Below are 27,894 nucleotides of genomic sequence, written 5' to 3' on the forward strand. Positions count from 1 at the left end.
CTCCACACTATATCACCTTGCCACTCTGTGGCCTCCTGATGCTGCTGCCACCTCCACACTATGTCACATTGCCACTCTGTGGTCTCTTCATGCTGCTGCCACCTATACACTATGTTACCTTGCCACTCTGTGTCCTCCTTATGTTCCTGCCACCTCCACACTATGTCATCTTGCCACTCTGTGTTCTTCTGATGCTGCTGCCACCTCCACACTATGTCACCTTGACAATCTGTGATTTCTTCATTCTGGTGCCACCTCCAAACTATGTCACCTTGCCACTCTGTGGTCTCCTGATGCTGCTGCCACCTCCATACTATTTCACCTGCCAATCTGTGGTTTCCTCATGCTGCCGCCACCTCCACACTATGTCACCTTGCCACTCTGTGGTCTCCTGATGCTGCCACTCCTCACTCTGACACTGGGTCACTCTGTGGTCTCCTCATGTTGCTGCCACCTACACACTAGGTAACCTTGCCACTCTGTGGTCTCCTCATACTTCCCCCATCTTTTCACTATGTCAACTTGCCACTCTGTGGCCTCCTGATGCTGTTGCTGCCACCTCCACACTGTCATTGTGCCACTGTGTGGCCTCCTAATGCTGCTTCCACCTCACTAATATGTCATTGGGCCACTCAATGGACTTTTCACGCTGTTCCCACCCTCCCCACTTCATGACTGGGCCACTATTTTGCTTTTTGGTTTGGCTGACATAATCATTTACTGTATTTGACCCTTCTTCTGATCTGTCAGAAGGAAGGAAAAATGAGACGCACAAGGGATCCTGTCTGTGTAACAGCTGTAAGGCCTGTATGATCCCATCAAAATAGGCTTGTGATCTGGTAGCCGATAGCAAAACACAGAAGACATGCAAATATTCCATTCATGTGTTATCTCTGTTTTGGAACTACTTCAGTTTTTTTTGGTATTAGCAATACTGATGGATTACTGACCAAATGCTTACTGAGTGAAGGCAGATGCTCAACAGACAGGATCCGTATTTGGGGGTTATTGCTATGATGGATCAGAGGCTGGGCAAAATAATCAGTGACGTCAACACAAACTTACGGCTTTACTTATATAAGCGTATAAAAAAACAGGTTCTGGAGACATCTATGTGGAATCAGCTGATGATGGTGTAAAAGGAGTGCGCTTCTTATTGGCACTAACATTGACCTGTAAGGCTGAGTTCATACTTGAGTTATATGGTCAGTTTTGGCCCCATGACTGCCCAAATAAGTGAAGTGTGCAGTGATTCTAAGAGCAACACGTGTCATCTGCATGTCATACTGACTCACAGTATTATTTCACTACCACAGCAGACTCCCTATGCATGTTACTGCAAGGCACAGTGTTATACACCACTATAAAGGCTCTCTGCAGTCAGGAAATAACAGTTTTTTAACACTATTTGCCACAAATAAACTCAGATCGAACCACATTTTTTCAGAGAATTCATCAAACCGACCAAATCAAATTTTAGAAAAATGTGCTTTCATCTAATCATATTAAATTTTACAGCCAAAATGTCTATGGAGGGGGGAGTGGGGAATAGGTGTAAAATGTACGAAATCCTGCTGGAAAGTGGCAGAAGCAGAGACACACAAACTTCAATATTGGATGTCTACTGCTGTTATACCCTGCTCACAAAAGTTAGGGATATTTGGCTTGTGGGTGAAATTTCAGGATGAACCTAAAATGCACTCTAACCTTTACGGGTGAACTTAACCACTTCAGCCCCGCTAGGTGAAACCCCCTTCATGACCAGGCCACTTTTTACACTTCGGCACTACACTACTTTCACCGTTTATTGCTCGGTCATGCAACTTACCACCCAAATGAATTTTACCTCCTTTTCTTCTCACTAATAGAGCTTTCATTGGGTGGTATTTTATTGCTGCTGGCATTTTTACTTTTTTTGTTATTAATCAAAATGTAACGATTTTTTTGCAAAAAAATGAAATTTTTCACTTTCAGCTGAAAAATTTTGCAAAAAAAACGACATCCATATATAAATTTTTCGCCAAATTTATTGTTCTACATGTCTTTGATAAAAAAAAAATGTTTGGGCAAAAAAAAAATGGTTTGGGTAAAAGTTATAGCATTTACAAACTATGGTACAAAAATGTGAATTTCCGCTTTTTGAAACAGCTCTGACTTTCTGAGCACCTGTCATGATTCCTGAGGTTCTACAATGCCCAAACAGTAGAAAACCCCCACAAATGACCCCATTTCGGAAAGTAGACACCCTAAGGTATTCGCTGATGGGCATAGTGAGTTCATAGAACTTTTTATTTTTTGTCACAAGTTAGCGGAAAATGATGATGATTTTATTTTTTTTATTTTTTCTTACAAAGTCTCATATTCCACTAACTTGCGACAAAAAATAAAAAATTCTAGGAACTCACCATGCCCCTCACAGAATACCTTGGGGTGTCTTCTTTCCAAAATGGGGTCACTTGTGGTGTAGTTATACTGCCCTGGCAATTTAGGGGCCCAAATGTGTGAGAAGAACTTTGCAATCAAAATGTGTAAAAAATGACCGGTGAAATCCAAAAGGTGCACTTTGGAATATGTGCCCCTTTGCCCACCTTGGCAGCAAAAAAGTGTGACACATCTGGTATCGCCGTACTCAGGAGAAGTTGGGGAATGTGTTTCGGGGTGTCATTTTACATATACCCATGCTGGGTGAGAAAAATATCTTGGTCAAATGCCAACTTTGTATAAAAAAATGGGAAAAGTTGTATTTTGCCAAGATATTTCTCTCACCCAGCATGGGTATATGTAAAATGACACCCCAAAACACATTCCCCAACTTCTCCCGAGTACGGCGATACCAGATGTGTCACACTTTTTTGCTGCCAAGGTGGGCAAAGGGGCACATATTCCAAAGTGCACCTTTCAGATTTTGCAGGCCATTTTTTACACATTTTGATTGCAAGGTACTTCTCACACATTTGGGCCCCTAAATTGCCAGGGCAGTATAACTACGCCACAAGTGACCCCATTTTGGAAAGAAGACACCCCAAGGTATTCCGTGAGGGGCATGGCGAGTTCCTAGAATTTTTTATTTTTTGTCACAAGTTAGCGGAAAATGATGATTTTTCTTTTTTTCTCTTTTTTCCTTACAAAGTCTCATATTCCACTAACTTGCGACAAAAAATAAAAAATTCGAGGAACTCGCCATGCCCCTCACGGAATACCTTGGGGTGTCTTCTTTCCAAAATGGGGTCACTTGTGGCGTAGTTATACTGCCCTGGCAATTTAGGGGCCCATATGTGTGTGAAGTACTTTGCAATCAAAATCTGTAAAAAATTACCGGTGAAATCCGAAAGGTGCACTTTGGAATATGTGCCCCTTTGCCCACCTTGGCAGCATAAAAGTGTCACACATCTGGTATCGCCGTACTCAGGAGAAGTTGGGGAATGTGTTTTGGGGTGTCATTTTACATATACCCATGCTGGGTGAGAGAAATATCTTGGCAAAAGACAACTTTTCCCATTTTTTTATACAAAGTTGGCATTTGACCAAGATATTTTTCTCACCCAGCATGGGTATATGTAAAATGACACCCCAAAACACATTCCCCAACTTCTCCTGAGTACGGCGATACCAGATGTGTCACACTTTTTTGCTGCCAAGGTGGGCAAAGGGGCACATATTCCAAAGTGCACCTTTTGGATTTCACCGGTCATTTTTTACACATTTTGATTGCAAAGTTCTTCTCACACATTTGGGCCCCTAAATTGCCAGGGCAGTATAACTACCCCACAAGTGACCCCATTTTGGAAAGAAGACACCCCAAGGTATTCTGTGAGGGGCATGGTGAGTTCCTAGAATTTTTTATTTTTTGTCGCAAGTTAGTGGAATATGAGACTTTGTAAGGAAAAAAGAAAAAAAAAGAAAAATCATCATTTTCCGCTAACTTGTGACAAAAAATAAAAAATTCTAGGAACTCGCCGTGCCCCTCACGGAATACCTTGGGGTGTCTTCTTTCCAAAATGGGGTCACTTGTGGCGTAGTTATACTGCCCTGGCAATTTAGGGGCCCAAATGTGTAAGAAGTACCTTGCAATCAAAATGTGTAAAAAATGGCCTGCGAAATCCGAAAGGTGCCCCTTTGCCCACCTTGGCTGCAAAAAAGTGTCACACATGTGGTATCGCCGTACTCAGGAGAAGTTGGGTAATGTGTTTTGGGGGGTCATTTTACATATACCCATGCTGGGTGAGAGAAATATCTTGGCAAAAGACAACTTTTCCCATTTTTTTATACAAAGTTGGCATTTGACCAAGATATTTTTCTCACCCAGCATGGGTATATGTAAAATGACACCCCAAAACACATTCCCCAACTTCTCCTGAGTACGGCGATACCACATGTGTGACACTTTTTTGCAGCCAAGGTGGGCAAAGGGGCCCAAATTCCTTTTAGGAGGGCATTTTTAGACATTTGGATCCCAGACTTCTTCTCACACTTTCGGGCCCCTAAAAAGCCAGGGCAGTATAAATACCCCACATGTGACCCCACTTTGGAAAGAAGACACCCCAAGGTATTCAATGAGGGGCATGGCGAGTTCCTAGAATTTTTTTTTTTTTGCATAAGTTAGCGGATATTGATTTTTTTTGTTGTTTTTTTCTCACAAAGTCTCACTTTCCGCTAACTTAGGACAAAAATTTCAATCTTTCATGGACTCAATATGCCCCTCACGGAATACCTTGGGGTGTCTTCTTTCCGAAATGGGGTCACATGTGGGGTATTTATACTGCCCTGGCTTTTTAGGGGCCCTAAAGCGTGAGAAGAAGTCTGGAATATAAATGTCTAAAAATGTTTACGCATTTGGATTCCGTGAGGGGTATGGCGAGTTCATGGGAGATTTTATTTTTTGACACAAGTTAGTAGAATATGAGACTTTGTAAGAAAAAACAAAAACAAACAAAAAATTTCCGCTAACTTGTGCCAAAAAAAAATGTCTGAATGGAGCCTTACCAGGGGGGGGGGGGGGGTGATCAATGACAGGGGGGTGATCAATGACAGGGGGGGTGATCACCCATATAGACTCCCTGATCACCCCCCTGTCATTGATCACCCCCCCTGTAAGGCCCCATTCAGACATCCGCATGATTTTTTACGGATCCATGGATTGGATCCACAGAACGCATGCGGACGTCTGAATGGAGCCTTACAGGGGGGTTATCAATGACAGGGGGTGATCAGGGTAATCAGGGTGATCACCCCCCTGTCACTGATCACCCCCCCTGTAAGGCTCCATTCAGACATCCGCATGATTTTTTACGGATCCATGGATACATGGATCGGATCCACAAAACGCATGCGGACGTCTGAATGGAGCCTTACAGGGGGGTTATCAATGACAGGGGGTGATCAGGGTAATCAGGGTGATCACCCCCCTGTCACTGATCACCCCCCCTGTAAGGCTCAATTCAGACATCCGCATGATTTTTTACGGATCCATGGATACATGGATCGGATCCACAGAACGCATGCGGACGTCTGAATGGAGCCTTACAGGGGGGTTATCAATGACAGGGGGTGATCAGGGTAATCAGGGTGATCACCCCCCTGTCACTGATCACCCCCCCTGTAAGGCTCCATTCAGACATCCGCATGATTTTTTACGGATCCATGGATACATGGATCGGATCCACAGAACGCATGCGGACGTCTGAATGGAGCCTTACAGGGGGGTTATCAATGACAGGGGGTGATCAGGGTAATCAGGGTGATCACCCCCCTGTCACTGATCACCCCCCTGTAAGGCTCCATTCAGACATCCGCATGATTTTTTACGGATCCATGGATACATGGATCGGATCCACAAAACGCATGCGGACGTCTGAATGGAGCCTTACAGGGGGGTTATCAATGACAGGGGGTGATCAGGGTAATCAGGGTGATCACCCCCCTGTCACTGATCACCCCCCCTGTAAGGCTCCATTCAGACATCCGCATGATTTTTTACGGATCCATGGATACATGGATCGGATCCACAGAACGCATGCGGACGTCTGAATGGAGCCTTACAGGGGGGTTATCAATGACAGGGGGTGATCAGGGTAATCAGGGTGATCACCCCCCTGTCACTGATCACCCCCCCTGTAAGGCTCCATTCAGACATCCGCATGATTTTTTACGGATCCATGGATCGGATCCACAGAACGCATGCGGACGTCTGAATGGAGCCTTACAGGGGGGTTATCAATGACAGGGGGTGATCAGGGAGTGTATATGGGTGATCACCCGCCTGTCATTGATCACCCTCCATTCAGACGTCCGCATGTGTTTTGCGGATCCGATCCATGTATCCATGGATCCGTAAAAATCATGCGGATGTCTGAATGGAGCCTTACAGGGGGGGTGATCAGTGACAGGGGGGTGATCAATGACAGGGGGTGATCAGGGAGTGTATATGGGTGATCACCCGCCTGTCATTGATCACCCCCCTGTAAGGCTCCATTCAGACGTCCGTATGCTTTTTGCGGATCCGATCCATGTATCCGTGGATCCGTAAAAATCATACGGACGTCTGAACGGAGCCTGACAGGGGGGTGATCAATGACAGGGCGGTGATCAATGACAGGGGGGTGATCAGGGAGTTTATATGGGGTGATCATGGGTGATCGGGGGTTTATAAGGGGTTAATAAGTGACGGGGGGGGTGTAGTGTAGTGTGGTGTTGGGTGCGACTGTACTGACCTACCTGAGTCCTCTGGTGGTCGATCCTAACAAAAGGGACCACCAGAGGACCAGGTAGGAGGTATATTAGACGCTGTTATGAAAACAGCGTCTAATATACCTGTTAGGGGTTAAAAAATTCGGATCTCCAGCCTGCCAGCGAACGATCGCCGCTGGCATGCTGGAGATCCACTCGCTTACCTTCCGTTCCTGTGAGCGCGCGCGCCTGTGCGCGCGCGTTCACAGGAAATCTCGGCTCTCGCGGGAGGACGCGTATATGCGTCCACCCAGAAGAGCAGGACCGCCGCCAGGACGCAATCCTGCGTACGGCGGTCCTGAGGTGGTTAATGTGCCCTTCTCTAAACTTTTGAATGCATATGTCCAACTGTTCAGTGTTTCATCACTTTTTGTACAACTTACTGTTCTCTAACAAGGAGCTTAATGTTAAAATTCACAACAGGTGAATACATTTCCTGGTTCAATTAGAATTATATTTAAACAGTCCTTCTCATCATTTAGGTGCTTATGGGGGTTAATCTGGGGTTAAAAAAAAAAAAAAAAAGATCTCTCATCCACTATATTACGTATAGGCCGTCTGCTTCCTTATTGATAGAAGATCACTCGCCAAAGGACCTGCGGTGAGGATGAAGTCATCGCCATGTGATCCCACTAGCTGATATCACCATGCGTGCCCAGCATGATCACGTGGTGACTTTTTTACACTCGCCACAGGTCCTTTAATGGCTTTTCTTCAATCAAGACAGGAGTGGTTGGCCTCTCCGCGATCAAGTGGATGAAGTGAATATAATTTTTCTATTTTAAGCCACCATTTTAGAATAAATTGATTTGTTACCATGAAGCACGAGGAAATTGGGATTCATGGTAAAACAAATTTTCCTAAAGTTTGGATCGAATTCCACTTTGCTGAACATCATTGAAGAAAGATTTTGGTTGTGGTGGTGCTAAAGATTTATGGAAACTATCCCTAGTACTTGCTAAGCCACCCTCTGGTAAAGGAAGCTAATATGACAGATTTCTGCTTATCTGTAATTCTAACAATTTTGGCACCAAAAAATGTTCCAGTTTAGTGATAGATGTTATAAAAATACAATACAATTCTGAAATGTTTAAATTACTTATGAAAAACAAATGATCAATATGGTGCATGTTATGAGTATTACATTTTCCAACATACTTTTCACCTTTTTTTGTCCAAAACATTATATATATATATATATATATATATATATATATATATATAATATATAATATATATATATATATATATATATATGCCCCTTAAGGCATGCTGCAGTAATATAGTATAACAGTTTCATAGAGAATAATGTTCGAAATAGGAAGTTTACTTACATACAGAATTCTTGTGGTTGCTTTCTTTGCTGGGCAGCATCTTTACCCCTCTAGATTTTAGTTCTATTGCCTTTTTTACTGTAAAAAAAAGTAGACACAATGGGAAAGCATTGATAAGTCAAATATGAAAGAAAATAATGTAGAGAAAAAAATGTAAGTAAGCAAAGACTTACATGGAATCTTAGCCCACCAAACTTCTGACATACATATTTTCCTGAGATCCTGAAGCGTCCTCACTTTTCTACTAAAATAATCTTCTCCATTAAATATGCATACAAGTTTGGCCAAGCCAAACATGCATGTGTATGAGTGAAGTGTTGTGAGATTGTTTGGCCAACCGTTATTAAATGTGCATGGCTGGCTTGAAGGGTCTCAATAATGCAAAACATACAGTACACTTAGCTGATAATTATTTCTCTATGTCATGAATTTAATTATGACATCAGAATCTGAGCATACCAAATGATCCTCTGCTCCAGTGATATGTCATCTGAATTGTTCATACAATTGTCTATATTTTATTTAAGAATCATGCTGCTGACAAATTTACAACTTAAACAGAAAATGGCCATTACTTCTTCCAAATTGCTAGAATGTCAATAGTAAAGCCAAAGATCTGCTTTCAAATCATGATTGCAATAAGGATGCTATTTTTTTTTTTTATAGAGATCAACAAACTCCGAAATGTGAACTCGCCTTTTTATACTTTCTTGACTTCTACAGGAAAGGTAGGGATCGATTACTGATTATATTTTGGACTTCACTGAATGCAGTATTCTTCCCAAAAGAATTACTAGAGTACATGTATGGCGGAAGTCTGGTCACTATACATGATGCCCACACGCACGTGCAGTGGGCGCCATTGCAGCTGAGTTTCTGCTATTTTAGATAGCAGAGACCCAAGGCACATGTAAGCGATAAGCAATTTTTTTTCTGCTTCCCACTAAATGGCATGTAACCGTAAATGGTGCCATTAAAAAGTACACCTTGTCCCACAAAAAATAAGACCTCATAAGGCTATGTGAATGAAAAAATAAAAAAAAATTGGATAATGGGAAGGCGGGGAGTAAAAAACGAAAAAGCAAAAATGAAAAGAGCTGCTCGTACTAGTGTAGGCCACAGGGTCCCTGGCATGGCAGTCCACTTGCTCCGCCTGGTGACATCTCCGTCGCCTTGGGGGCTCATCATCATTGCTAGATGATGAGGAGGACGCGGATGACAAAAGGAAAGTGGGGTCATCCTCATTCTCACTGGGTCTCTCGGAGTCGGAGGCAAGCTTGGCATATGCCTCTTCGGCCGAGAACATCTGTCGGGCCATAGGGGAGTGTGTGTGTGTGTGTGCGTGTGGAAAACCTTATTCAGAGTGCGTGTGTGTGTGGGGGGGTGTTCACGGACTTTATCCTACACCTAACAGAAAAAATTATAATAATTAAAAAATCCCAAAAAGTGTAAAAAAAAATATGATTCACTGATCAGTGGTACGAAGCTGATCAGTGGTGGGGTGGGCCATTCGCTAACAGTGGCCGGACGCTAAGAGTGCCGGCCACAGTCAGCGCATGCAAAAAATAAATAAATTGCATCCCCAAAAAATGTGTGTGGGGGGGGCAAGCTGTAGCACCCCTGGGGGGTCTAGGGTCACACAGCTGGGTGCTGTGGACCCCAGACACCCGATCTAGTGCTACAACCCAATAAAACAACATATTTTTTTTTCCCCTAACACTCCCTCACTATCCCTGCCTAACCTACCTCTCCCTAGCTCTCCCTACTTTACCAAAAACACAGATTTGTGCTGTGAGCACAAATTTGTGTTTTTGGTAAAGTAGGGAGAGCTAGGGAGAGGTAGGTTAGGCAGGGATAGTGAGGGAGTGTTAGCCGGGCTCCTCTCTCTGCAGCTCCACGAATCGGTATGAGCAGGGAGAGGAGCTCCGGCAATTCAAAACTGCGGCTCCGCCCGCCCACGTGCCCGGCCGACCAATCAGAAGTGATCCTGAGAGGTGGCGTGACCGCCACCTTTTAGGATCGCAGGACGGTGATTGGTGGTGTATTATCACACCACAGATCACCGTCCTATTCCGGGTTATCGGGTCACCAGAGACCCGAATAACCCGGAAACGCACCCTGAATTGACCTGCAGTTTGTTGCGATCGCTGACACGGGGGGAGGTCACAGGACCCCTCTGGGCATAGACCCAAGGTGCCTGCTCAATGATTTGAGCAGGCACCTTGTTCCACTCTCCTCCCGCCGCGCGGCGGTGATCGGAAATACATCAGGGCGTAAGTGTCCGTAACAGGTTAAAAAGAAATGCGCTTCCTGACATAGTAATACGGCAAAGCAGCCTAATCAAATTTCTTGATACTTTTCTCCTCTTTAATATCTATTTTTAGAGTTTTTGCCCAAAATTACTTATATTGATTATTGAGAGCACACAATTACCTATTTACACTAATCTATTATAAGAAAAGACTGGTTTATTTTAATTTGGGGAACTCAATTCTACAGATAACATTATGAATACAAATTCCTCATCCTTACTCTAGCACATTTGTATCACTAATCTATATTCTGACTTATTCATACAACTGAATTACTATAGTTGAGAATGGTATATTTAAGAATATCAAGCAATGTACATTGACTTCGAGGAAGGATGTTAAGGTGATTCCCAAATGCCAAAAATGTATCTCTTGTAATGAGAACCCTAGGGGAATGTTCTTTGTCCAGAGCTAATCTTTAGACAGAAAAGAAGTTATCTTTTAAATGTGATACATAACTTGTGGGGTACTAACTTCCATTTCCAGGGAGAACATAGCAAATGTCATAAGAAATGAATAGAAACTATTTACTTAATAATTAATTTCTTTGTAGAATTTCCTTTTAAAGATAGTATAATATGTATGTGCTATACTGTAGCAATCATCACAATTATACATACTAGTTTAGCATTTTTTGTGTAAAGAATTATACTTTTTTAACCCTTACTCCACTTTAATAACTAAAGTGGGGTTTCATCCTGTACTTCCGTTCCCCAAAAAGATAGAACATGTCCTATATTTTTGCGGAATGGGCAGATCCGCTGCAGCTGCCCCACTGTCGGTGTTCGTGCATTGCGGCATGCAATTTACGGGCCGCAGCATGGCCACAGGGTGCACATGTTCATGTGTAGGAGGTCTAAGAGTAGTAGCAGCCTTATGGAGGAAGCAAAGCTATAGAACAGGGCCGGCCAACCTGCGTCTCTCCAGCTGTTGTAAAACTACAACTCCCTCCATGCTCTGCTGTAGGCTTATAGCTGTAGGCAGACTGGGCATGCTGGAAGTTGTAGTTTTGCAAGAGCTGGAGAGCTGCAGGTTGGCCATACCTGCTATAGAAAGTGTAATTATGAAACACATATACATGAGTTGTCCCATAAAAAACCTTTTTACAATTTTATACACTGTCAAGTAGTGAGCTATTAATAAATTTCTAGTCAATGAACTCTATGTAACCGGTTGAATGGGTGAGTTCAGATACATATATGGAAGTCTCAGAGGTTGAACTTCTACTGTTCTTGCTTTTATAACGTCTGCAGCTGGGGTATTTAAAGATGGCACCCATCAATTGCAAACATTTAACCCCTCAGATGCAATGGTCAAATGTGACCTTGGCCTCTATAAGGTCAAGAATGAGGAGCACACATTCCTGGCCGTGCACTGACTCCCCCTAGCAAGGATCAGGGAGCCAGATGGTGTGTGTGGCAGCCTCGGACCCCTCCTGAATGAACCAAGGCTGCCCACATAAGTTTCAATGGAGAGCCTGCCTTTCCCAAAACTTAAAGTAAAAATACATAAACAAGATGATAAACAGCATCACTGTGTGCCAAAATGCCCGTGATATTTAAAATAATATAAATATAAGGGGCGTATCCTATATGGCAATTGGTGAAAAGGAAAGAAAAGTCAAGATGGCTGATTCGTTGTTTTTTGGTCGCTTCTCCAAACAAAAAGATAGAATTAAAAGTGATCCAAAGGTCATACACACTTCAAAATGGTATCACAAAAAATGAGCTCTAGCTCCGTACACATAAAAATAAAAAAGTTATAATGTCATAGTTTGTGGATACAAAGAAAAAATAGTTTTTTCCAAAGTCAAACATAAATGGTGCCATTAGAAAGTACAACTTGTCCCATGAAAAACAAGTCCTCATATGGCTATGTGAATGAAAAAATAAAAAAGCTATGGCTTTGGGAAAGGCTAACCATAAAAGACAAAAATGAAAAAAATAAATAAAGGAAAATCATCCGGTCAAGAAGGGAATAATGCTAAATTTGTATTCCAAAAACTTTGCACTTTCCAGAGAAAGTTAAAAACTTTGCACTTTCCAGAGAAAGTTAAAAATTATCCTTCAATCCATAAAAAAAAAAAAAAATACTTTAGTTTCCTTAATCAATAAAATACATTTTTGCATGCTAAAATCATCTTAGTAATATTTGTAATTCACTGGTTTTCTAGTCTTGCTCCTCCATTGTTCTGTACTGGGTATAGTGGGCTTTACTGCAAGGCAGCTTATGTTATGGCTTCTCCTGGCTCCTCCCATGTATTATATTTTGGCTTTTCATGCATACAGAATAGTTTATGAGTGTTATTTTCAGTTCAGGCTTGTCTGTAGCTGAACACAGATAAACAGCACCTAATGAGAGAGAGGATCTCAATAGTCTGGAATATGCAGAGATGCCAGCAAAACCATCCATATACCAGCTCCTCCATAGGCAGACATATCCTCTATAGAAAGATAATAAGTCTATGTACATGTTCCATTTGAAAATGCAGAACTATTAGCAGACATAACCTTAAGTTACAAAGAACATGGAAATATTGGCGTGCATGTTAGATTTCATATTGCAGAATATTAATGCATTTTTTAAACAATGTATTATTTACAAAGGAATTATAAAATAACATAGTCAATATAATACAGGTATGGAGGAAATACCAAAGTCATCATATTTCCTTATTCATCATATTTTCCTTCCATAGTTTGTTCTTACATGTCTTGTTCTTGCGAACAGGCTAGAATATGCCTGGTATCATAAGTGCCATATCACTTTCATTGTTTGGTATTGGTATTGCTCCATACATTTGGTAGTGGCTATGCTTGGTACGACAGCTCAGTTTTGGCCACTCAAAAGAAACTAATTTGCATGAGCTGCAATACAAGCATAGCCCATAGCACCAAAATGTTCTGAGGTGGCGCTTGCCTGTTTATTTAGTGCATCTAATGAGCTGCTAGAAGTAGGACGCTCACTGATCTAATATTCATGGTCTATACTAAGGATGGACCATCAATATTACAGTCCTGTAACATCCTTTATCACTTTAGCTTTCCCTAACCTTCAAGTGCCGACACATTAGATCACATGCAAAATAAAAAAAATGTAAACTCAGCCATAAATATATTTAAAAATAATCAATTTGTAGAAGGGAATTTGGTATTAAGAAATTACTTGTACCTTGAAACTGAGCATTGAATCCTTTCCTTCTGTGGTTACTGTCAGATGTAAAATGAAGGCGCAGCCAATTTTTATTGCTTATAACGGGAGATGGCAGGCTCATCCCAGTTAACCTACAAAGTAAAAGCAGTCAATTTAATAGGAGAGAAACAGTTATATTTTATTATAGCTAGTTTTGAATAGCTAGTTTATGTAGTGCACTGCATATTTTGGAAGATGTATTAAAATGGACTTTCTGAGCATACAAAATATTGAAAAAGACCTAAAGAAATTGTGCCTAGATAGTCACTAGGTTATGCCACATAAACTTCCAAGTATTTTGTATTATTATTTGCATTATCTTGCTCAGCACAGTTTTTTTTTTTTTTTTTGTTTTTTTTTTGCTTCCATAGCTTACTATAGTAGTATTACCATGATCCCTCTTCCCTCTCATAGACACTGCCTCTGTTTGTGCTGTAACTGCCTGTATGCCTCCATCAGGAAGTATAAGATAGCGCTGTTTGTACTCTCAGACACTGCTCTACTACTTAGACTCTGCACAATGTTTTCTGTATTGCTCCCATAATTCGGCATTAATGACAGCAGTATGGCATATGACTGCTCCTGCCAGTGATCAGCGCACAATTGGTGGGGGGTAGAAGATGTAAGTAGTCTTTTTATTTTTATTTATTTACCTATTTATGTACTTTTAAATTGCATAACCCACTAGCAAAAGGACCCGGCTTTGCACGGGTATATTTCATATATTTAATTTAATGTTTCTGTTTGTCATTAAAAGATATCAACATTATCCACCATAACAGTGACATCTACAGTACCCCTTAACAGTGACCTCCACAGCATCCGTCCTTTTATTAGTGACCTCCACAGTACGCCGTCTCGTTACCAGTGATTTCCACAATGACCCTCCCCTTAACAGTGACCTCCACATAGCGCCATTCCCTTAAAATGTGACCTCCACAACACCCCACCCCCTTAACAGTGACCGCTACAGCACCTCGCCCCTTAACACTGACCTCCATAGCAGACTGTTCTCTTAACTGTAACCTCCACCTTTCCCTGCTCCCTTAACAGAGACCTCCACAGCACACACCCCTTTAACAGTGACCTCCACAGCATCCTTCACCCTTAATAGTTTCCTTGACAGCAGCACACCCCTTTAACAGTGACCTCCACAGCATCCTTCACCCTTAATAGTTTCCTTGACAGCAGCACACCCCTTTAACAGTGACCTCTACAGCAGCCCGCCCCTTTAATAATGACCTCCACAGTGGTCGTCCCTTTATTAGTGACCTCCACAGTACCCCATCTCCTTAACAGTGATTTCCACAACACCATGTCCCCTTAACATTAGCCTCTACAGCAATCTGCCTCTTAACACTGGCCTTCATTGTATACCGCCCCCTTAAGTGTGACCTCCACAGCAGCCTGCCTCTATGGTGGCCAGAGGTCTGGTTTTAGGCCAGACAGTCCAGCTTTCATACTCCCTGTCCTCCGTCTGGTGCAGGGCCTGGATGGACACAGGGATTTCCTTTTGAACAGCTCACTCTCAGACAACAGCACTGTGCTGTCTGAGTGTGAGCTGCAGGGAGAAAGTTACCCTCCCATCCACCCCTGCAGCTGACAGAAGTTGATTTTTACCTTCATTCTTTCAATCCCTTTTGGCCTGCAGAGTGGGAGGGTGTGTGGTCTAACCAAGTCTGGGCGTGGGTTAGCAGTGCTAGGGGGTGGGGGTTTTAAGTCCACTTTTTGAGGGTGGCCTGAATGGCTACCCTACCCGCCCCTGAAATGTGACCTCCACAGCACTCCACTCCCATAACAGTGTCATCTACAGTGCCCTGCCCCTTTAAAGCTGATCTACAGCAGTGAAGAAAAATGTCTGGGTTGTTATGGAAAGCTGCTTGTCACCAGGCTTCTATTGGCTAATGCTGGAAATATCTTAGAAACGGTATATGCTAGAGAGCTGAGACCTGGTCTAAAAACATTCCCGGACACCTGATGTACCTGTGTGCCAAATTTTGTGATTGTAAATGCAACGGTGCAGATTCCTTTAACGGACATACATACATACATACATACACACACACACACACACATTCATACACTTAGCTTTATATGTTAGATTTAATTAACTTAAAATAAATTCCTCACTGATTACGTCACCGCGCGCAACCAGAGCGCCGGCATGGTGATGTCATCAGTCACCCCACTTGGTCATGATTGTCTCTTCACTCGCAAATGGATGAGGTGAGTATGTTTTTTTTCACCATTCCACCACTAAGCAAGAAGAAATACGACTTTTAGGCTAATCTACTTTTTCCTGAAATTCGGATCGAAGTCAATTTAGCTTTGATTCTCTCAACACTAATTATTATATCACAGAAAAAAAAAAGACCATCGGGAGGCACCAGAGCAGCATTGGAACACCAGGGGATTTCTCTGTTAAGTATTTTTATTTTCATGTCATTTGGCCCCATTTTCTTTTAAACACTGAAGGGGTAGTGGATGACATAATTAAATAATTGAAAAAAGAACTCTCAAGTCCTGGACTAGGTGCTTTACAACAGTACATGTTGTATATGTTGTTTCCCAGGGTATTCCTACAAGTAAATAAAGTAAGACAAAGGATTTGATTTTAATTTTAGGTCATTAGGAATTTTTGAGCTATTCACAAAACATGCAAAGGCCACAAATATATCTCAACTAAGCATGTATTTGAGTTCCAATTAAATGAAATATGTGTGTTCAAAAAAAGGAAGCTTCTGTAATACAAATGATACTTCATGGTTCAACTGCATTGCGTGATGTAGGCTAAAAAGAAATATGTCTAGATAAATAAAAAATGTAACCCATATCTGCTTATTGTCTTTGATCTGACTGATATTAAATCCTACAACATCAAAGTCTCAACAAGAAAGGTAGGGTGCAACAGTAACTCTAAGCTCTTTGCAGCCTAAATAAAAATACATAGAAAACCTGTGCAAGAAATTGAAGTCAACACAGACACTTCTTTCTTGCTGAGAATATAGTATTCGTTCTCTTGCTGTATATAGTTTATGATACTTATTTTTATAAATATCCTATTAGGTTATCTTTGTATCATTTTTTATACAAAAAAATCCTTAAGAAAAAAGAGCATAAGATGCTACAGCAATCTCAAGCTTCTACAGTGTGATAATAATGAAAGAAGCATAGTATACATAACCATGTTTAATAACATTATAATGAAGTCTTTGATAAATGAGCCAATATCATCCATTTACTTTTAGAAATTATATTGGATTAAATTATTCATGAAAACATCCATTCAGGGTACACTTTAAATGTATAATAAAAAAATTAAAAAATTAAGGAGAAAGATTAGTAAAAGGAAAGTTTACCCTTTAAATGAATGTAACATAAAGTCTTCAAGGGTTAAAATGTACCTCAAATAAAAATCTGCAAAAATAACTCTAAACATTAAATGAAACATTATACTGTACTTGTATTTGCACCTTCACTTCTTGTTTTCTCATTATCACTGTTAAACCTCTTGCACACAAACGTGTGCTGCCTGTGCCCATGCTGCGGACCAAAAATATTTCTAAAAAGTAACAATATTTCTAGAAAAAGTCATTTACTGTCACGGAAGTACCAAGACAAATGGACGTTCCCGCGACAGGTGGCAGGAGATCTGTGAGAAAGTGCTTTGATCTGACATGTAGCTATTGTGGTCATTTTACCTTCTCTATTTATTTTTGTTTCTCCCACTATGCTATGCGGTTTATAGCTTCTTTTGGACTTGTGGTTAGCTTGTGTTTGGTTCCTGTCTGATAAGTGTTTCCTTTCCCTTTTGTATTATATATATACACTCACCTAAATAATTATTAGGAACACCATACTAATATGGTGTTGGACCCCCTTTTGCCTTCAGAACTGCTCAGGTAGCCTGTGGCATTGGCACTAAGGGGCCTAAAGTGTATCCAGAAAACATTCCCCACAGCATTACACTACCACCACCAGCCTGCACAGTGGAAACAAGGCATGATGGATACATGTTCTCATTCTGTTTACGCCAAATTCGGACTCTACCATTTGAATGTCTCAACAGAAATCGAGACTCATCAGACGAGGCAACCTTTTTCCAGTCTTCAACAGTCCAATTTTGGTGAGCTCGTGCAAATTGTAGCCTCTTTTTCCTATTTGTAGTGGAGATGAGTGGTACTCGGTGGGGTCTTCTGCTGTTGTAGCCCATCCGCCTCAAGGTTGTGCGTGTTGTGGCTTCACAAATGCTTTGCTGCATACCTTGGTTGTAATGAGTGGTTATTTCAGTCAACGTTGCTCTTCTATCAGCTTAAATCAGTCGGCCCATTCTCTGACCTCTAGCATCAACAAGTATTTTCGCCCACAGGACTGCCGCATACTGGATGTTTTTCCCTTTTCACACCATTCTTTGTAAACCCTAGAAATGGTTGTGCGTGAAAATCCCAGTAACTGAGCAGATTGTGAAATACTCAGACCAGCCCGTCTGGCACCAACAACCATGCCACGCTCAAAATTGCTTAAATCACCTTTCTTTCCCATTCTGACATTCAGTTTCGAGTTCAGGATATTGTCTTGACCAGGACCACAACCCTACATGCATTGAAGCAACTACCATGTGATTGGTTGACTAGATAATCACATTAATGAGAAATAGAACAGGTGTTCCTAATAATTCTTTAGGTGAGTGTATATATCTATCTATCTATCTATCTATCTCTCTCTCTCTCTATATATATATATATATATATATATATATATATATATATATAGATATACAGTACAGACCAAAAGTTTGGACACACCTTCTCATTGAAAGAGTTTTATTTTCATGACGATGAAAATTGTAGATTCACACTGAAGGCATCAAAACTATGAATTAACACATGTGGAATTATATACATAACAAAAAAGTGTGAAACAACTGAAAATATGTAATATTCTAGGTTCTTCAAAGTAGCCACCTTTTGCTTTGATTACTGCTTTGCACACTCTTGGCATTCTCTTGATGAGCTTCAAGAGGTAGTCACCTGAAATGGTCTTCCAACAGTCTTGAAGGAGTTCCCAGAGATGCTTAGCACTTGTTGGCCCTTTTGCCTTTACTCTGCGGTCCAGCTCACCCCAAACCATCTCGATTGGGTTCAGGCCTGGTGACTGTGGAGGCCAGGTCATCTGGCGCAGCACCCCATCACTCTCCTTCATAGTGAAATAGCCCTTACACAGCCTGGAGGTGTGTTTGGGGTCATTGTCCTGTTGAAAAATAAATGATGGTCCAACTAAACGCAAACCGGATGGAATAGCATGCCGCTGCAAGATGCTGTGGTAGCCATGCTGGTTGAGTATGCCTTCAATTTTGAATAAATCCCCAACAGTGTCACCAGAAAAGCACCCCCACACCATCACACCTCCTCCTCTATGCTTCACGGTGGAAACCAGGCATGTAGAGTCCATCCGTTCACCTTTTCTGCGTCGCACAAAGACACGGTGGTTGGAACCAAGGATCTCAAATTTGGACTCATCAGACCAAAGCACAGATTTCCACTGGTCTAATGTCCATTCCTTGTGTTCTTTAGCCCAAACAAGTCTCTTCTGCTTGTTGCCAGTCCTTAACAGTGGTTTCCTAGCAGATATTCTACCATGAAGGCCTGATTCACACAGTCTCCTCTTAACAGTTGTTCTAGAGATGTGTCTACTGCTAGAACTCTGTGTGGCATTGACCTGGTCTCTAATCTGAGCTGCTGTTAACCTGCGATTTCTGGGGCTGGTGACTCGGATGAACTTATCCTCCGCAGCAGAGGTGACTCTCGGTCTTCCTTTCCTGGGGCGGTCCGCATGTGAGCCAGTTTCTTTGTGGCGCTTGATGGTTTTTGTGACTGCACTTGGGGACACTTTCAAAGTTTTCCCAATTTTTCGGACTGACTGACCTTAATTTCTTAAAGTAATGATGGCCACTTGTTTTTCTTTACTTAGCTGCTTTTTTCTTGCCATAATACAAATTGTAACAGTCTATTCAGTAGGACTATCAGCTGTGTATCCACCTGACTTCTCCACAACGCAACTGATGGTCCTAACCCCGTTATATGGCAATAAATCCCACTTATTAAACCTGACAGGGCACACCTGTGAAGTTAAAACCATTTCAGGCGACTACCTCTTGAAGCTCATTAAGAGAATGTCAAGAGTGTGCAAAGCAGTAATCAAAGCAAAAGGTGGCTACTTTGAAGAACCTAGAATATGACATATTTTCAGTTGTTTCACACTTTTTTGTTATGTATATAATTCCACATGTGTTAATTCATAGTTCATAAACTCTTTGAATGAGAAGGTGTGTCCAAACTTTTGGTCTGTACTGTATGTTGCCTTACCATTTTGTTTGTCATTAGGACTGAGGGAGACTCCTGTTCGTCCTTTTCTTTGGAGGAACAGTTAGACTCAGTCCTGACATTAGTTCCAGTGTCCTATAGCGTGAGATAGGATTCTAGGTATACGGTGTATGAACTTGCCTACCTTTGGGGCCTGTTCATACTGGTAGTCTGTCAGGACTGGAGTTAGGGTTTTCTCTAGAAGGTGTCCATCTTCCTTTCCTAGTTTTCAGGCCTTATTCTGGTATGCTCGGCATGGTATTTTCCTCCCACGAGCGTGACATTTACTTGTAAACCATTGTAATCAAGGCTGCTGTTATGATTCTGTGTGTGTTTTATATTTAAGCTATAGACTTGCAATAACTTTATATTATATAGGAAAATAATGAAAAAACTAAATAATACCCTAAAACAATTTAATAAAGTACACAATAATAATAGAGAGTTCCTAATTCACCTTAGAATGACAGTTACACAATTACTTTATTTTTGGATTATAAGATGCACTATTTAGCAAGAAAAAATCTTGCTAAAAAGTGCCTCCATTGTAGTCCATAGTCAGGGTGGTCCACCAGTGCCAGACTTCCCTGATTGCTTCCTTAATGATCTGGCCTAGCGTTTTGCTGGATCAATGAGAGACAAGTGCACCTGCAGACTTCCCTCTCTCTCTCTAGCTCAACACAGATGTCAGTGATAAGTTCAATCAGGGAAGAGGCTGAATGACCATTTAGCACAAGAATGAGACTGTTAGAAATGCTGTCCTCTCCATCTTGAAGGTCTCCACACTGCAGTAAAGGAGAAAAGTGTGGCTGAAGAACCTATGATGATGTCATGAGTTGGAGGGCCAAACCAGGAAAACAGTACCGTGCTTGTGTGTGTAAAATGTTTTTTGAACAGGAGGTACCATATCTTTATAGAAATATCAAGTTTTAACAGTAGTAGTGACAACACATGGCTAGTTTATTACCTTGTTTTCTCCATGATTCTATTCACTAAGTATTCTAGTATGAACACGCCTTCAATAGGCCTCATCATCCACTGGTCACTTCAATTATGAACAAATATACACACAGCCTACACAATCTATGCAGTTGTTCTCAAAGTCTATCACCTTGTCTATTGGATACTACAGTCAGAACCACTCAGATTCCTAGCTATGTTGGTTCCTGTCTCCAGCTCACTAGCCTATTTCACAGTAGCTATTCTCAGACTTTACGAAACAGCAACACTCAGGATCTAAATTGTATCAAACTCCAACATATTTCAGCAGTATATGTGGTCTGTAGTCTGATGTCCGATAACAGTTATCATAAAATACATTTTCACAAAGGTCAGTATGATCCAAAAAAATCCCACTCTTGTGTAGAAGTTAAAACGTAACCTTTATTATTGGAAATCAAAAATAATAAATCAATCGTAATGAGTGGGTGCAACCCCATATTTAGGGAAGAAAAAGGTTAATTCTATCAGTTTATCATGGAACAGCGGATGTGAACCCACTGACTAGCAATACTCCAGAGGGGTGTGACTAAACAACTACCCGGATTTGACTAGAGCCTCTGATGGTGAGGATAGGATTGACCATCGGTAGTTTCCAGGGGCTACTCTGGAGCTTAAACCAGTCAGTGACAGCTGGTCCAGGCAGACCAGGAGGTACCGACATTACAGACGTAGTAAACCAGGCAGGGTCGTGACCAGAAGCAACAAGACAGGAACCAGAGGATGATGCAGAGACGTATCAGGACGAGCAAAGGGTCAAGGCAGGAACCACAGGAGAAAGGTCAGACAATCCAGGTCGGCAACAGGAAAAGCAATGCAAGCAGGCTGGGATAGGAAATAAACGAAGTCCAGGAACAAAGCATGAAGTCAGGAACACGAGTGGTAAGCAAGCTCTTTAGCGCAAGATTAGAACCTTGACACTGAGGAGTCTGGCTAGAGGGCTAAGCTATTAAAGTACCTGCAGGAGAGCCAAGATAGGTTAACGAGATCACCTGACACAACTCAGCTCCGCCCAGGGAGTAATGCGTACTGCCACAACCAAAGCCAAGTTCAAACAGTGTTCAGGTTGAGTGGAAGTTGTGGAGCGGAATCTTCAAAGGTAATACTAACCACGCAGGCAGAGCCCAAAGCTGCAGCAGAGACAGGGCAGCACAGACCAGAATCACAGATGAGCACGGTGCCCAAAACCGTGGCGGTATGCAGGGGGACAGCGTCGCACAGGGGACGCTGTTACACAGCTGACTTATTATTCAGGATATGTATGATCTCAATTGGGAACTCAGGGACAGCAAACAAGCTGCAGTGTGTTCAGATATGTTAAGTTGTGACAGAACAATGTTGACAAATAGATAATTTGAAATGTATTTTGCCAGCTGTATTCATTTTGTGAACAGCAAACTGATAGGGCTACAGAGTAGCAAAAATCACTGTATTACTACAGGGAGTGCAGAATTATTAGGCAAATTAGTATTTTGACCACATCATCCTCTTTATGCATGTTGTCTTACTCCAAGCTGTATAGGCTCGAAAGCCTACTACAAATTAAGCATATTAGGTCATGTGCATCTCTGTAATGAGAAGGGGTGTGGTCTAATGACATCAACACCCTATATCAGGTGTGCATAATTATTAGGCAACTTCCTTTCCTTTGGCAAAATGGGTCAAAAGAAGAACTTGACAGGCTCAGAAAAGTCAAAAATAGTGAGATATCTTGCAGAGGGATGCAGCACTCTTAAAATTGCAAAGCTTCTGAAGCGTGGTCATCGAACAATCAAGCGTTTCATTCAAAATAGTCAACAGGGTCGCAAGAAGCGTGTGAAAAAACCAAGGCGCAAAATAACTGCCCATGAACTGAGAAAAGTCAAGCGTGCAGCTGCCAAGATGCCACTTGCCACCAGTTTGGCCATATTTCAGAGCTGCAACATCACTGGAGTGTCCAAAAGCACAAGGTGTGCAATACTCAGAGACATGGCCAAGGTAAGAAAGGCTGAAAGACGACCACCACTGAACAAGACACACAAGCTGAAACATCAAGACTGGGCCAAGAAATATCTCAAGACTGATTTTTCTAAGGTTTTATGGACTGATGAAATGAGAGTGAGTCTTGATGGGCCAGATGGATGGGCCCGTGGCTGGATTGGTAAAGGGCAGAGAGCTCCAGTTCGACTCAGACGCCAGCAAGGTGGAGGTGGAGTACTGGTTTGGGCTGGTATCATCAAAGATGAGCTTGTGGGGCCTTTTCGGGTTGAGGATGGAGTCAAGCTCAACTCCCAGTCCTACTGCCAGTTTCTGGAAGACACCTTCTTCAAGCAGTGGTACAGGAAGAAGTCTGCATCCTTCAAGAAAAACATGATTTTCATGCAGGACAATGCTCCATCACACGCGTCCAAGTACTCCACAGCGTGGCTGGCAAGAAAGGGTATAAAAGAAGAAAATCTAATGACATGGCCTCCTTGTTCACCTGATCTGAACCCCATTGAGAACCTGTGGTCCATCATCAAATGTGAGATTTACAAGGAGGGAAAACAGTACACCTCTCTGAACAGTTTCTGGGAGGCTGTGGTTGCTGCTGCACACAATGTTGATGGTGAACAGATCAAAACACTGACAGAATCCATGGATGGCAGGCTTTTGAGTGTCCTTGCAAAGAAAGGTGGCTATATTGGTCACTGATTTGTTTTTGTTTTGTTTTTGAATGTCAGAAATGTATATTTGTGAATGTTGAGATGTTATATTGGTTTCACTGGTAAAAATAAATAATTGAAATGGGTATATATTTGTTTTTTGTTAAGTTGCCTAATAATTATGCACAGTAATAGTCACCTGCACACACAGATATCCCCCTAAAATAGCTAAAACTAAAAACAAACTAAAAACTACTTCCAAAAATATTCAGCTTTGATATTAATGAGTTTTTTGGGTTCATTGAGAACATGGTTGTTGTTCAATAATAAAATTAATCCTCAAAAATACAACTTGCCTAATAATTCTGCACTCCCTGTATTTGATACTTAGTGTGACCAGCACTCCATACATCCATCATTCAAGCACACTTTTTCCCTGTTCTCCAAGTAATCTCCAGCAGGAGTATTCATATGTACAAGCACAACTTATTTTTCTCCATTTTTAAAGCTAAATTATGTCAGCTAGCCTAAAAGAACTTGCACAACCTATGCAACATATTTCATCGCTGGTGCGGCTTCGTCAGGGGTACTTGGGTTGTAGCGCGAGAACGTCGAGCTCACCCTCCTATAGTACCTCCTAAAACCCTCCCCAAGGTAATTGTAGTTATGCTTAGACATCAGTAGTATATGAAAAGGCCTAGCTCAAGCAATTACCCCCTTCATATTTTAGACATGTAATATATGATCACAAAAGAAATACAGTACAACAAATTTGACTTACAGAATGTCAAGCAAGATATAACATCTCATTCTCCTATTGTTTAAATAGTTTGGAAATCATGAAAAAAATATTGTACTTTTGAATTGTCTTTCCTGCTGAAAATGTTGCGCTCAGAAGAAAAGGGACATTGATTAAAAAATATTTAGCTCCTGGCAGTCTAGCTTTTAGAGTTTTTGAGCTTGGTTACCAAAATCATATGTCTCGGTTTTCTAAATATTATCACAGTTGTTCTATTTTATTTTAAACAACACAAATAAAGTATTGATTAAATCTGACATTGTGCCCCTAGAAGTATTACTGTGGAGTTATCACTTTGGGGTATAATAAAGTACTGTAAATGTTATTAACATTCTAAATAATTTACTTGAGCTCTCTATGAAAGTGAATATACCCATGCTCAGTAAAGTCGATACATTTCTATAGGACCTTGCTGTCTATTGGACTTCAGACTAGAGCACAGAAAAGTCAAGTATGCTAGATTACTATGGAAGTGCAGTGAGCCCCAGAGGAGCAGATGCAGAGGATAAGAGTGGAAGTGGCCCTGGTAAAGTGTGGTGTCACGGTGTACTTCTTCAGCCTGTTGATCCCTGGGAATTGCTGCAATAGAAATGCAGCATAGAACAATGAGGCTAGAATTAAATGTAGCAAAGTATTTTTTACTAAGTGCAACATAGAGCTTAAAATACATTCAACATCAATATAACTTGTGTGCAATCTTCTCTGGCACCAGTAGGGATTTTGTAGGAAGTTTGGATGGCCGCAATTAAACCCTTAGTTCATGCTGGCCTAGTAGTGTTCTGGGTGATGGATGTCTGCTGGATTTAGCTGTTCACTGTGTCAGTATCTCAAGGATTCACTTAAGTTTTTAATACAATTGATTTTTTCTGTAGAACCTCTCTTAGGAGCAGGAGCTCTGTAGTGTCCCTTCTCACTCCTTTGTGGTTGCAGAGGAACTCTCCCCCAAGGCAGCCCACTCCTACCAAGAAGGGAATTAACAGGGTGGTTAGCCAGGTTCCTGGTTTACCCTTACCACCTACATCCATATTAGTAACAATGGTCATACATACAAATACTACAAAATAATACAATTCAATGCATAACTATTTACAATTTGTAGAACCTGCAAGTCTAGGACACTACAAAAGTGCAACAACTTCAGTGCTTCTGTGCTTCTGTATTGGAAAAAAGTTACAAAACTCTGACCATTGAACATTGAGATAATCACACAATTGTACCATCATGATTTAAAAATTCACAGCAAAACTGCTAAAATTTCCTCATGGAAACTGTCTGCTCTATGTGGATGGCATTTACTAAAAACTCTTCCACATCTATTGTATTGAAATCTGATGCAGATTTTGATACTGTAGATTGTACTGATCTGCAACAATTTTTGCTATGTGTGCAGTACATCTGCAATATAAAGGATAACTTGACAGTAATAGATAATATGTTTTTTTAGTACAGTGATGTTATGAATATTATTTTGCCATTGTTTTCCTCTATTAGTCTAGGAGCCAGGGAAGCCAACCAGAATGTTTTTTTCTGGACAACTTATTCCAAAATCACGGCCAACCAATCTTTTTTTACAGACAATTTGTGAAACCATAATAAATACTAAAGATTATAAGTAATATATGTCTATAGCTCAATATACTCATAATAACTCATTACCAGCATTTACTGTGAGCTGTAAAATGATGAGAATTACCACCAAAATAATCTAGTCAAGTACAAACTGCCTGAAAAAATCTTTTTTTTTTTTTCATGGACAGAAGTTGCTTATTTTTATGGACTGTCCAGAAATCGCTGGACGGTTGGCAACCCTGCAAGGAACACATTAGCATATACTGTACTACACCATACACTCGCAATTCATTTTGCCTTACTTAAGTTATTAACTTTTTTTTTAGTACATTTTAATTCCCCTACTTCAGACACCCACATGTTAAAAATAACTTCTTTTTTTTTTTTTTGGAGGGTAGAACATATGAACTACATACTTTGGATTCAAAGTTAGGATTCAGGTTATGCAGGACAACAATGCAAACCACTGTGCCACTCAAATGCAAGTTGCGGTGTCTGAGCAAGTTGAAGGGGTAGACAAATGATTGCAATGCCTCTTTCACATTTGCGCTATTCATTTCTGGACCTCTGCTCCATTATAGAGCAGAACGCTGAAAATAACAGAAGTGCTTGATTCGCACATAACTGACCCAAATGGAACCAAACAGATCCTGTTTGATTTCAGTTCAGAAGCTTTTTAGTGGACACTTATCTCTCTGCTGGATTCTGAACAGAAACCCTGAATAGAGCCGTCAACGCAGATGTGAACGAGCCCTTAAATGTGAAAGAAATCAAGCAGTGTGTTGCTAAGAAGTTAGAATCATTAATCTTGTTTTAGTTAATGTCCATACAAGAAAAAAGGTCGGCACTGCTGAGTGTGATAAATGTCCAACTGTATTCACACCTGCACTTGCAACATGCTATATATGGTGGTGCTCTGCTTGATAGCCATACAAAAATAAACGAATGAAGAAAAAATTAATAGTGGCACAAGTAATATTCACAGCTTTATTCTGGTTAAAAACTGAAAAGTGCGGGCACCGCACAGATGAATCAGGCAACAGCCGTAGCTACTTGTGCTTTTTCAAGCCTCCCATGACGTGGTTGGGGTTTGGGCACAATTTATAACACTCCATCTGGCGCGTCATGCTCAACAGGTGAGATGATCATTCCCAATCAATGCATACTACATACATCAAAACAAAATAAACCCATGTGAATAAAACACATCATATAAAAAATAATTCAAAGAAAAAACCCCAGGTCGTTCTTGTCATTCAGTCCTAGAGAACCCATTGCATTCGTTTTAATAATGGCGTTTTTTGTTTGAATTGTTTTTCTATGACATGTTTTTTTTTTCACATGGATTTATTTTGTTTTGATGTATGTATTATGCATTGATTGGGAATGATCATCTCACCTGTTCAGCATGACACGTCAGAGCGAGTGTGATAAATTGTGCACACACCCCGACCAAGTCATAGGAGGCTTGACAAAGCACAGGTAGCGCGAAACGACTGTTGCCTGATTCATCTGTGTGGTGCCCGCACTTTCCAGTTTTTAACCAGAATAAATCTGCAAATATTACTTTATTTTTCAGTTATGAAAATATTTATTAGCATCCACTTGTTCATAATTTCTGTGCCACAGCTTCGTCATTATAACCAGAGCCAGAGGCATATTTGACTTTTTTCTGCCACTTTGATACTTGCTGTTTAATATTTTAGAGATTAGTTAGTCTGGGATACAACTGATAGATTAGTTAACTGGGATTACAGTTAGTCTGGGATATAAGTTCGGTAGGATGTATAGATTTCACTGACTTGAAGAGGGACAATTTCAAACCTACTCTACCTACTCTACTCGCTGCAGGTTCACATTTACCAATATAAAGAAATCCATCATCTACTGGTAATTGTCATGGTAGGTGAGATAAGGGAAGGAAACAGAACACGGCAAAGCAAACAAAACAACTGACTAGGCCCCAAATGGCCGGGG

The 27,894-nt window shown here is 41.1% G+C and overlaps 1 protein-coding gene across 1 annotated transcript in view; it reads right to left on the reverse strand.

The window, feature by feature from the left end:
- The window catches only part of CSMD1 (CUB and Sushi multiple domains 1), a 2,061,198-nt gene that overhangs the window by 1,025,402 nt on the left and 1,007,902 nt on the right, over positions 1–27,894 (reverse strand). Inside the window, exons 6-7 of the mRNA XM_044291097.1 lie at positions 13,544–13,656; positions 8,061–8,138 (exon numbers count right to left, since the gene is read on the reverse strand). Coding sequence (XP_044147032.1) covers positions 8,061–8,138; positions 13,544–13,656 — 191 coding nt within the window. The remainder of the gene's footprint in view (positions 1–8,060; positions 8,139–13,543; positions 13,657–27,894) is intronic.

Source organism: Bufo gargarizans, chromosome 4 (genome assembly GCF_014858855.1).
Source record: "Bufo gargarizans isolate SCDJY-AF-19 chromosome 4, ASM1485885v1, whole genome shotgun sequence".
Classification (NCBI taxonomy): domain Eukaryota; kingdom Metazoa; phylum Chordata; class Amphibia; order Anura; family Bufonidae; genus Bufo; species Bufo gargarizans.